This window comes from Trachemys scripta, chromosome 10, assembly GCF_013100865.1.
Source record: "Trachemys scripta elegans isolate TJP31775 chromosome 10, CAS_Tse_1.0, whole genome shotgun sequence".
NCBI lineage: Eukaryota > Metazoa > Chordata > Testudines > Emydidae > Trachemys > Trachemys scripta.
The window spans coordinates 32,933,725-32,946,569 of NC_048307.1; the positions used below are offsets into that span (position 1 = coordinate 32,933,725).

A 12,845-nucleotide genomic window follows, 5' to 3' on the forward strand; every position below is an offset into this window, starting at 1 on the left:
TAACCACTCCTTTTTATATATTAAGAATAAGTGATTTCACTTCTGTGAACATTTATTCCCCCTTGGGAGGTGTGAGTCCTGGATGACTCTGAGCTGGTTTGGTGCTCTGAAGACAGTGACTCACCTGGCCCAGTGCTCTGACAGCAGTGCCTCACCCTGGCATCTCTCAGTCCCTGGTTTTACAAAGTTTGAGCACTGCAGGGGAAGTGTGCTGAGTCCCACGCAGGAGAAGGAATGGCATTCATTGGCTCCAGAGGCATCTATGTCTCTCCTCTGTCTGGAGGGCAGTCGCAATGGTGTAGGGCATGGGAGGGCAAACTACGGCCCGTGGGCCAGATCTGGCCCATCAGGGCTTTCAATCAATTGTTACAATATACATGTTGCTATGTGTTTACATTAGAGAAGGCAACGCTAAAGAAATGCATGTTGCACTTGGAGCAACAAGTGTGTTTGTGGTGGTCCTTAATTCTTGGTAGAGTTCATTCCGTATTTCTGGACCGTCTCCCCATAGAAAGTTCTGTCTCCAGCACAAACAAGCTTTACTCTTATTGTAGAAAGTTTGATTGTGCCAGAGCAGTGTAGGTGACAACAATGGTCTTCATCCCAGGCTTTAGACAATCTTTTAGATATGTTGGGTCCGGGCCATGGAACATTTTGAAGATAAGGGCTGAGACCTTGACTTGATTTGAAGTTCTATGGGAAGCCAGTGTAGATAGCGGAGGACAGGTGTGCTGTGCTCGTGTTAGTTTGTGTTGCTGAGGAGATGTGATTAGCTTTTTATTTTTTAGCTTTAAAGCCATATGTATGAGGTGTTGGGATATTTGTGTGAATTTGCTGGCATGCACTGCTCTGGAATAGGAGAGAGATCCTGGTTCTGGTCAGCCGAAGGCCTTTATTTGGCAGCTGTCCCTATACAGCAAAGCACTTGAACACATTTTTAACGTTGGGCAAGTGTTGTAGCCTAAAGGATTAACCTGCTTGCTTGCATATATATATCTTTTTTATAGTTTAAGTATTTGGTTTATTGTAATAGGTTTATATAGATTTATATTAAAGTAAGTTTGCCTGTAATGCAAGGAACCTACAGGCCATATCCTGTTAAGCTAGTTAGTATATCTATATCTGGGATCTTTCACCCAGATAGCAAAGTTGGCCTATATTGAGACCTTTTAACTAGCTAAGTACCCACGCATATGTCTAAGACCTTTTACCTAGACAGATAGATAATGGAAGAATAGTAGGGGGGTTTTCAAGTTTGTACCCACAGACTTAACAGGTACACCACAAGGAAAGAACTGAAATGACTAAAAAGAACAAAAATAACATGTGCGTAGGTACATGTCATCAATACGCACATACATACTAGCCTATGAAGTAAGGGTACCCTAACATTTTTGTGGGTGCCGAATGAAATTTGGGCATAGGAGGAAGGATTTCTGGCACTTGTACCCTATAAAAGAGGTGACCCACCTGGCTAGACTATCTATCCCTCTCTAGACACAACACTACTAACTTTAGTAGTCTGTACTCGTTTTTTTCAAATTTTAAGTTCCAAGGGCACTAGGCTAAGCTTGGTTTTCCAGAAGCTTTTGTTCTTAATTTTGTTTGTTAGGTTTTAAGTTTGTTAGTTAAGTAAACTCTAAGTTAGCTTTGATAGCTCTTAGCATTAGCTTCTTTTAAGCTCTGCATCTCTCACTCAAGAATTGAGAAACCTGAACCGCCCGAGGGTCCTGTATCTCTTACCACCAGGTTATCAAGAAAGGGTGTGAGTATTTTAACCAAAGCTTTGTAGCATATAATACCATATGTATCTTTTGAATAGCAGTAATGCAATTGTAACTTTGTAACTCTGATTATTTTACCATTTACTTACTGTTTCATTGATTTTAATAAAAAGTCTTTATGGCTATATCTGTCTCAGTGTGAGCTTCCTGTCATACCCCCAAGGGTCCTTTGTAAATTCTGTGGAGCCTGATTCAGGACAAGAACTTTTATCTTCTGATCAAACAGACTGGCAAACCGAAAACGCATACTATCCAAATTAATATTAACACCCTAAATCAGGCAACAGTGTTAAGTCACATTAACTTCAATAGCCTTGAAGCACATGCTTAATTTTAGAAAGTGCATAGGTGTTTTGCTGAACTGGGGCTTGTTAGAGCAGGCGGGGGCTGTGAAAGTTTACCTCTGCTAATGCACCCCATCGCTAATCTGCAGCATCCCCTGGGATGTGAATTTGGGTCTTCTAGAGTCATGATAAAGCCCTTGTAAGCTCTTTTGTTTCTCTCAAGGGCTGCTGGTTGTGTTAGTCTCTCTTAACATCTGGTGACAATTACTAGGTTCTATACTTACACCAAAACATTTATTTCACTTTTAACTTGACTCTAGTATACTCAGTTCTCCAGAGTTAAAAGGCTGTAGTAATACATTCCTTCCAGTCAGAAGAACTGGACTCCAAGTTGCTTTACAGTCTGTAGGTATTACCCATTGGTCAGTTACCAGAAACTACACAACCCTAGCTGACTAGATTACTCTTTGGGAGTGAGGCTGTGTTGTAGTTTTTACAGGTTTGAGCACATTGTCAATGATTAACAAATAGTAATACATAACGATCTGGGAAAGGAAATAGAGCAGGGAGGTCATAGTCCCTCCATATGTCCATGATACCATTGCACCTAGGCCATTGCACTCTCTGTCTGGGCACTTTGGTTCCAGACAGATTATAGATTATGGCAGACTGTAGAGCGTTCGGAGAAGAGCAACATAAATGTTCAGGGCCTGAAGGAACTGACTGAGACAGTTAGCTCTTATTGGATATCGCTTGACTAAGCAGCAAATATGTGAAGAATGTAAATGCCAAGGAGGAAAAGGATTTATTTAGGGTGGTACACAAGAGTAACTGAGGCACACAGTTTAGGAATACAGTATACTCCCTTATATCCAAAACCCTATTTGAACCTCCGCATTATCCAAATCCCTTCCTTGCCTCCCAGCAGGAATCTCATGCTGGGGGACAAGGAAGAGAATCGGATAATGTTGAGGTTCACATAAGGGAGCAGACACACCTCCCCAGCCCAAACTGTGAGGAGGAGGAGCCACTGGGTGTGCGGGAGGTCACCCTGCTAGTGAATGGCTCCTGTGGCAGCATAGGGAGCCATCCTGTCACAGGAGTGAACGAGTGGGACTATGACAGCAGAGTTGCAGAGCGCTCCCTGTGCTGCTGCTGGGCTGATGACATCTGATCCCTGCAGGCACTGGGTGGGAGAGAGGCTGTGGTTCTGGTGAGGCAGAGCAGGGACCCCTAGCCAGGAGTGTGAGGATGACGAGCACCTTGCCATGGGCAAGGCCACCCCATTGCTGAATAGCTCCTGCCTCCTGCCCTCTTCATTATTCAAGATCCCAATTATCCAAATAAAATCTGTGTCCCCCTTGCTATTCTGATAATCGGGACTATACTGTAATGCAGGGGTTGACAACCTTTCAGAAGTGATGTGCCGAGCCTTCATTTATTCACTCTAATTTAAGGTTTCGTGTGCCAGTAATACATTTTAACGTTTTTAGAAGGTCTCTTTCTATAAGTCTATAATATATAACTAAACTATTGTTGTATGTAAAGTAAATAAGGGTTTTAAAATGTTTAAGAAGCTTCATTTAAAATTAAATTAAAATGCAGAGTCCCCCGGACCAGTGGCCAGGACCCGGGCAGTGTGAGTGCCACTGAAAATCAGCTCGCATGTCGCTTTTGGCACACGTGCCATAGGTTGCCTACCCCTGCTGTAATGGGATGGCCAGAACTGAGATACTGGAGAAGTAGACAACCCATCTGAAAATTTGTGGTAGGAAATGGGATTGGGGGCAGGGTGATAGCATGGATTACCAAATGGTTTTTTCCATTTATAATTCCAGTCAGTTTGTGGCAGAATAAACTATGCCATTGAAACTTCAGGGGGATCTTATTTAGATTAGAAAATAACTATTCCAGTTTAACTTGATCAGGAAGTTGGAGTTAGCACTCCTGTGCTTGCAAAAGTGCCACAGGATTTTTTTTAAATGACTAGAGATGGTCAGGATTTGAGTTTCACATCTCATCCAAAATCTAGCCCTGCCTGCCAGCACCATGCTGTGGCAGTGACCACTATGAGGGGAACTTCCAAGGAACTGGCTTTGGGTCTAAAGGCCTTGGAAATTTCCTAGGCGAATACAGACCATGCTTAAGAGATCTGACAAGATGACAGGCTAAGGGAATCTGAAAGCTCATATACTGTGATACCAGTTGCTACTTCCCTTGCTTTCTTACAGCTGCATTGTCAAGCCTGTGAATGGTATCAGAGTTAATGAGAGTGTGCTGGTGAGTTTCAAGTGCAGTAAAATGCAAGTAGTGGGTTTTGGCAGCTTCCTCCCTGAATCTCCCTGTATGCTGGGCTCTTAGCAGCCTCTGCTCATCATGGTTTCCTTGGAGTTTGTGTGGCTCCTAATCACCAAATGGCTTGATGCTGCTGCTTTGTAGGCTGTCACTGTGGTCTATGGATTCCCTTTGTGGTATGAGGAAGAGATGTGACAGGAAACCGTAGTACAGATAAGGCCAATATCAGACAAGTCATTAGATTTATTGCACTGCTGAGTGGCTTCAACATTTCTGGGCAGTTCATCTCATCTATAGAGGGAATACTCGATGGCTTGTTAGCAATCATATCTGAGGAGGAAGCTGTGTGTCTGGGATTGGGTAGTTTGGTCTGCATCCCGCTCAAGCACTCCCTGAATGTCGTCTTTTAAAAATGTCCTTGAGGCCTGCTGGAAAGAGCCCTGCTCTGGGGGGTGGGAAATGAGGACAGTAACATAGGCCTCATCTACATTAGAAAATTAGGGCGGCATAACTACGTTGCTCAGGCAAGTGAAAAATCCACACCCCTGAGCAGCATAGTTAAGCTGACCTAAGTCCTCATGTAGACAGTGCTCTTCCATTGACCTAGCTACCGCCTCTCAAGGATGTGGATTATCTATGCTGACAGGAGAACCCCTCCAGGCAGTGTGGGTAGTGTCCACACTGAAGTGCTGTAGTGGTACTGCTGTACCGCTGCAATGTTTTAAGTATACACAAGCTTATAGGCTGAATTAAAGTGATGCAAGAGAGATGACTGCCCCTGCTTAGAAAGGCTGTCACCTCTTCTCTTCATCCATACCAGGCTCGACTGCAATCTTGTCAGATCTCGTCACTTAAGCAGGTTGAGGCCTGCGCAGTACTTGAATGGGAGACTTCTCAGGAATACTTTAGAGCAGTGGTTTTCAGACTGGGGTATGAGTCCCCTAAGAGTATGTGAGCTCTCGTCAGGTGGTATGCAAGAAAAATCCTGTAATGGGGGACAATACACTTTATTTAGTAAGACTTGGCAATCTAATCATAGGTATATTATGATCCTATCTCAGAAGGGGATACATAGTAGACTACATTATATGGAAAGGGGTACACAGCCTAAAAAGTTTGAAAACCACTGCTTTTGGGCTTGTCTACACTTCAAATGCTACAGCGGCACAGCTGCAGAGCTGTAGTACTTCAGTGTAGACGCTTCCTATGCTGACTGGAAGGGTTCTTCTGTTAGCCTAGATAATCCACCTCCTTGAGAGGCAGTAGCTAAGTTGACAGAAGAATTCTTTCATTGACCTAGTGCTGTCTACGTGGGACTTTAGTCAGCTTAACAGCGTTGCTTGGGGGGGTGGATTTTTCCCCAAGTAATTAAACCAACCTAATTTTCGAATGTAGACCAGGCCTTAATGTTGGCAATTATGTAGGTGGCACTTTTCTCTCTGGGTCCGTACTGAACTATGTCCCAGCATGATGGGAGACCCTGTCCTATTGGAGACCCCTTTCTTCAGATATGATGCAAACTGATTTCTTGAGTACTCATCAGAAAAGATCCCATGGATCTTTAAAAAAAAAAAAAAAAAAAAGTTTCAGCGTGGTAGCCTGGCCATATTGCAGTAGGGTCATTGTGGCAAATTGTGCTGACTTCAACTCTCCCTTCATTTTCAGCTGTACGCTGTATCACTCTTTATTTCCTGTGCTGACCTTCCGGATAGTGGTGCTGTGCACTGCTGAATAGCTGCCATGTTTTACTTCCATGGAGGCTGCGCTTCAGAAGTGGGGGAAGTGATCGTTTTGAGTTTGCAACGTGCTGTGGGCTCCTGCACAGTTTGGGATGAAAGATGCTGTGTGAGTGTGAGAGATTTTGTTTGTTTCTCTGTTTTGGGTTTATGAGCCCAGACATTCCCTTTGGTGTATTCCCTATCTGAGTGGAGAGCCTATGCACCTGGGATCGTAGGGGAAGGTGACTTGGAAGTCACTGAAAAATATCAGTTTGAAAGTGATGTATCTGTTTCCCCTTCAAATGTGGTACAAACAGGATAGTGGTGGCACCCCTTGGAGGCTTCCTGACCACCCAAAAGCTCCATCCCTAATACGTCATGATCTAACATGGCACAGCTTGCGGCTGATCTCCAAAGCTAGACAAGGCATGTGAGTTAATTCCACTTTGTCTCTGGTGTCAGGAGCTTTGCTTCCCAAGCTGTTTTTGTGTGTGTGGCTTTTCCTTGCTAGTTCAGAGAGCGCTTTCTCTCTCACTCTGCATATATAAATGGCCACGGTTCTGTGTCTTGAAATTGCCAGGAGTCCCTCCTCTGCTGGCCAAGTAGGGGTTTCACAGGAGGCGAATAATCTAAGAAAGCTGCAGCTTGAATTTAACAATTTTCGTCTTTGGCTGACACAATGCCAGCTATTAATTAATGCTATTAAGACCAAATGTTATACAGATCCAAACATAATCTTGGAATTGATTGATGATTTATTCATTGTGCTTTGGAGAGACAGACGCAGAAGATGTGACTAGGCCAAGAATTATAAATATTTGGGGTTTCCAGAGAGATCCAGCACGTGTGTGTGGGGGCAGCATTCTGTTTGTGTATGTTGGGTGAATAGACTCTCAGGACTTGCTGTTTGTAAACCCGATGACAGAAGCTGACTTGAAAATGGGAGGAAAATGCCAATGGATTGTTTTTCCTTTTGGCTCACTGGAGGCAGTGACTGGGCAAAGCTCCTTTCATAGCCCTTGATTCCTGAGTGTAGGTGTATTTGCAGATTTTTCTTTTTGCTCTGCACCACAGGGTTAAAATGTCAGATTGTAAAGCCCAGGCTGGCTCAGGCATTGCCTGTGTCCCTTTCTGAATTGACCCTTCTCTTAGTGTGATGGACTGGTTCACTCTCTGGTTCTTAGATCCTCATTCATGTGGGCTTTTTCTTCATTTTCTTGGATCAGTCCAACAAATGCATTGGAATGAAGGCTACAGACCTTTGCTTGAACAGTGAGGCAGAACTGTGTGTGATACAGCAAAACAGTTACAGGTGTAGGAGGCATTCAAGTGCATGAGAGCTATTCACAGACTCTTTAAGGACAGAACTATTGAGAAATAATTGGGAGTTCTGGCTGGAAAAGTGCATCATGACTTGGAACTGTTTTTGAATGGGAGACATGGTAAGGGACTATTTGGGGTTGATAACCGACTCAGCCTAGGGTTTGAGGGGTAAAGGGTGGTAACTTGTATCAGGTACTATGATGAGGTAAAAGTGGCAGCCTGGAAAGGGTTAAGAGATCTCTGCCTATCACATGGCTGGAAGAGGAAGCTGAATCCAAAGGGGTACCAGGGGAGGGAGCTGTGGTGGCCCAGGCACTGGCTGATACAGGCAGCAAGGTTCTTGGGATTCTAATCAGCATTTTTGGTTGGATAGTTTTATTTTGTTTGTACCTGTTGTTGTAAACAGTAAATAGTGAATGGGGCCCAAAGGTAAAGGCCTTTATAACAGACTTGGGCCTGGAGTTCGCTTCCCTTCCTCGGCTGACGAAACAGCCTACGGGCAAAAAAGAATTTTTGTAAAAGCCCAGTATTGCCTGCTGCTGCCTGCTCCTGGCTTTTGTGGCTTGACCAGGTTCTCTCCCTCTCCCCACCTGGCCCCAAGGAGGCTCTGCCACTCGCAGTGTGGGGCAAGCTGCAGCTTAATGCTGGGCTAGAGTGGCGAAGGGTGGAAAACCACTCATCCACTTGCCAGAGCATTCCTATTCCATTTTGTATCCTTTGTCATGGAGGAGATGAGTTAATACACCCTCCTCTGCCTGATGATTTCCCCTCAGCCCCAGGCTCAGGACCACTCAATCCTGGCAAATGGAATGCAGCAGAGTTTGCTGTTCATTAGGTGTAAAATACACAGTGGAAATCTGGAGGAAGTAAAGTCTGGGAATCGCTTGTGTGTGTTACAGGGCCTGTTGGATCTCAAGCTCTCTGAAAAGGGCCTTTTGAGGTTCTTATACACCATCATTTCCCTGTACAACTGGCATAACCCAGTCCTTCTGAAACCGGCTTGAATATGTGGTTATGTGGCTGCATGCATGTTCACCCACCTTTGCCTTGCCTTCTAGATTGGAACATCATTCTAGCACAATTTCCTTTTGTCTTCACAACATAGACAATCACACTGAGCACTAATATCAGACAGTGCTTTGTATCTGCCAAGTGCTGCAAATGTTGGTTAGTAGCCAGTGTTTGTCTTCGTTTCATTGTCAGCCAAACAGAAGAGGGTCTTCTATGATCCACTTAGCTAAGTCAGACGATGCAAGAATATGACAATGCTGGCAATTCCTATGTTCCTAGTGGAGGTAGTGGAATTAGCTGTCATTAGCCGGGTTGTGACTCATGCTTCTGATAAGACCCTGAGAGGCAGCATGTACTGTTTACTCCTAAAACTGGCTCTGCCCTGGGGGCGTGATTCTGGCATTCTGACCAGTAGCTACACTCTGCCAAAAGAGGCATCTTTGAGAGCTCAGGGTTGAATGTTTACTGCCAGTATCATAAACTACCAGGTATGAGGGCCAAATTGGAGTAGAATTCTATAGGGGGGTGGTCAAAAGGCATGTAACCAGGAGTAATGAAATGTAACCGAGCAAAGGAAAACAGGTTTGGTAGTAGAAAAACTTTCCGTCAGTAAAATATATGGGTATCTTTACACTGCAGAAAAAAGACCCCCAGCAGCAAGTCTCAGAGCGTGGGTCAATTTACTTGGGCTCGCGCTATGGGGCTAAAAATAGCAATGCGACATTTGGACTCAGCTCTGAGACACCCCCCGCTTGCTGGGTCTCAGAGCCCAGGCTCCGGCCAGAGCCCAATCACGTGGGGATTGAAAACTCAACTGGACAATGCATAGGACAGTGTACCTTAGGGAGCAATCCTGCATTAGCCCCCCAAGAAAGGGAATTGTGACCTTGATAGAGCTTTCCTATCTCTAATATGTATGATTTAGACTAAAACCACTTGAATTGCATCTTCTAGGAAGAGGAACTGCATGTCTTCAGAGAGCAGCCCTCCATTTCCCAGTCCCACGGCACAACTTAGCTGCCTTCAGTATTCTCGCTGGGCAGAAGTACAGTACTCAAGCAGCTGAGAACAAGGAAGAGGAGCCCCTGCACATCATCATCAGCAATACAGAGAATGTAAAAGGTGAGCAGAGGCCGGGGATATCACTGTAAGAAAGTCTCTTGGGGTGCATTGAAAACTCAACCTTGGCAAAACAGGGCCTAACTGGGAGAGCAGGAGCTTGGGCCTATCTCCCAAGGTACCTCTGGAGGGGGAGAAGTGCAGGTGTTTGTCATCCCATCAGTTAGAATGGCTTTTGGGATGGACTTTCGGGACTTGTGGAAGATTGTCATTGATGCTTCAATAAGAGTAAATTCTTGGAGTCTCGTGGTCAAGGACTTCCAGGTACCCTAGCAAAAATAAAATCACCAGAATGAACACAACAAGGCAAACGTCCCTCTAGCAAAGTAGTAAATACAGAGTGAAGAATAAAACAGGAGGAACAGGTTCAGCCCTGTACCCTCTCAATATCTCTCAGGAAGCATGAACCTGTTGAGAAATAAAATTATTTAAGAGTGAGAGAGTCACGCCTTTCCAGTTGCAGCCTGGCAGAAGCCTGCACTGTGCTCTGGTGGATGTAACTTTTGAGTGTGTAGGTAGGGGGTTCCAAAGGACCTGCCTCTTGCCTGTGATTACATTTATTATTACATAAATGAACTGTGTCTGCCCAGCTCATTACTTTTGATGATGAAGATCTCTGATTAAAATCATGCTGTCATCCCTTTAGTTAGAACTAATTGCTTTGCCTACCTCCAAACAGAGCTGCTCTAAAACAAACTCATGTGAGTTATCTGAACACAGAAATAGCATCTTAAACTCAATATTCCAAGGCCTTTTCCGTACACCTTGTATTTTTGAAGATCCAGGGCTATGAAGCCCCTAAATGAACTTGGTCTCTGCACCCATTGAGTGTCTACTGCCCCCTGCACCCATCATCTTGCCTTCTGGGGTCAGAGAATCTGGGGTTTTGTCTGCAAGCAGCTGCAGACATGTGACAGGTCACAGGTAACTTTGACTGTGCTCCATAGGGTCTTAAGTGTGTCTAGCATAGGAAATGACAAAGATCAGGGCTTTAAAAAGAGCCTGAAAGAGAGCCTCTTGAGAGAAGCATTTTGTAAAGTGTTGTTCTCTTTGAGATGCTGTTGTCATTCAGTAGGATTAAGCATATTAATTAGCGGGGTGTGTGCAGTGTCGAGGGTGCTTCAGCAGAGAGGTGCCAGATTAACACAATGGCTTCTTCTGTTTTACTCAGAGTATGTTTTTTATGTTGGGCACTTGTTGAAGCTCCATGAGTGCAGTGTTTGCAGATAGCTCCTTTACACGGAGCTCCCTTTCCCCACCAGCCTCTTTTGGAACAACAGTGAGGGCTCACATCTGGCAGCGCGTGGTGCTCTAACAGTGAGATGGTGTAAGATTGGCTATGGAAAAGGGGAAGGCATATTTAGAGATGAAGATTTGCAGATTGGATGGCTCCATGGATCGGGAATGGAGTGTAATTTTTCACCTCTGGTCACTGGTTCAGCTTCAGCCCAGACATGTAGTGACCTAAACTCACATAATATATCGTTTGATGGCCGTTCTGCAGTCTGTGTGTTGTCTCAGCTGACAGGGTGCCCACATGGCAAAAACCATTCTCACATTTGGAAATAAATAGTGCCTTTGTTGGCAGTCTCTGTGGAGGCCATAGATGCCCATATCCCCTGCCACGCCTAGCCAGGGCCCTGAGCAGCTGAGGCACATTGGTGAGGCTGTGTGTGCTTTTCCTGTATGAGAGAACTGTGTGAAATGCCCTTGGGTATGCGTGTGTGTGATTAATTCTAGGAGAAGCCTCCAAACATGAGTTCCAGGCAGAGACGAAGAAGCTGTTGGACATTGTTGCACGTTCCTTGTACTCGGAGAAGGAGGTAGGTCACCTACTAATCCTACTGATGCTGGTGAAGTTTCTGTTGGCAAAGCCATGTGTATATATATGTCTGTGTCAGAGCCAGACACTGTCCTTGCAGTGGGAATGCCTGCTTGACTTCCCAATAGACCCTAGGCTGGTCACGCTCCAAGCTTCCATTGAAACCTTTAGAGTATGTTTTTAATTTCATGTGTAAATACATCCAGATGACTCAGTGGGCCTGTTCTGGCTCTGGCAATTGGCTGTGTTTTAGCACCAAGTTTAAACAAACCAGCCCCCACACCACTAAATGGAGAAATACAGTCGGCTCTGTGCTGCACTGCATGTAGAGTTCCAGCCCGATGGAGCTAACGGAGTCAAGACAGTGCTGTGCTAGCATGCTGCCTCGCTGGAACTATCCCCTTCCTTTTACTGGCCATTTTCCCCCCTTAGCTCTTTAGTGTAGCATTTTAAATGCAGGGATCGATGGAAGGCTGCCCTGTCCTTGCTGGCAGATGTGGCGAGAATGGGGTGTGCTCCAGATTTTTGACTAAGGCTTTGCCTATACACACAATCCAGCCATGTTTGGGACAGGAAGCTTCACTCTGAGACTTCTGGCTCCATTGGAAAGGATGCACTCTGGGGTTCTGGCATCAGTATCACTCAGAAGACTGAAGTGCCAAAACCCACATGTTCTTTCCATAGGAGCCAACAGTGCCAGCGTAAAGAATGCTGTCCTCAAACCCCTCCTCTTCTAGTACCCCGTTTAGGGGCTGTGACATGGCCACACCTAGAGTGTTGCAGTCTGTATGTCTGTCCCTCCGGACAAGTTCCTCTGTTGGGATAAAAACCTGCGTACAAGCCAGCAGCGTGCCCTGACCACTGTGGGGGTGCCATGCAGCTGGCTGGGAGCACTGCTGGCTAGACAGAGGCTGTAGTACATACCAACGTTCCTTCCCCAGGTGTTTATCCGGGAACTGATCTCCAATGGCAGTGATGCGCTGGAAAAGCTGCGTCATAAACTGATGTCTGAAGGGAAGGTCTTACCAGAGATGGAGATTCACCTGCAGACAGACAGCGAGAAGGGAACAATAACCATCCAGGTATCTCCCTTTGCTGGCACGAGGAACAGGAAGTCACTTTTCTGCATGGCTTGTCCTAGCTGAAATCCAGTAGAAGCTGAGCTGGAGTGTAGCCCCCATCAGTCTCCACAGCTTCCCTGTGCCCCTGGCCCTTCACAGCTGGGTGTCTGCAAGGCTAATCAATGCTCGACAATGATGCTAGATTGTGTCTGTAACTCCAAGCTTTGATGAAAGGCCAGCAAGTTTGTGCTCCCATACCATGCCGCTGTGAGGAAGTTCCCTGCTCCAGCCCTTTCCTGTGACTTCTCCCATAGTGCCTGTTACCGTGTTGGGACTAAAGCACTTTCCACGTTCTGCAAGTGTATCCCCACTAAAAGGCAGCCGCCCATGTGGGAGGAGGGCAGCCAGGTGCACAGCATGCTGCCATA

At 45.5% G+C, this 12,845-nt stretch overlaps 1 protein-coding gene across 1 annotated transcript in view; it reads left to right on the forward strand.

Moving 5' to 3' along the window:
• TRAP1 (TNF receptor associated protein 1) overlaps window positions 1–12,845 on the forward strand; it is a 65,625-nt gene that overhangs the window by 2,913 nt on the left and 49,867 nt on the right. Inside the window, exons 2-4 of the mRNA XM_034782784.1 lie at window positions 9,370–9,537; window positions 11,275–11,357; window positions 12,298–12,438. Coding sequence (XP_034638675.1) covers window positions 9,370–9,537; window positions 11,275–11,357; window positions 12,298–12,438 — 392 coding nt within the window. The remainder of the gene's footprint in view (window positions 1–9,369; window positions 9,538–11,274; window positions 11,358–12,297; window positions 12,439–12,845) is intronic.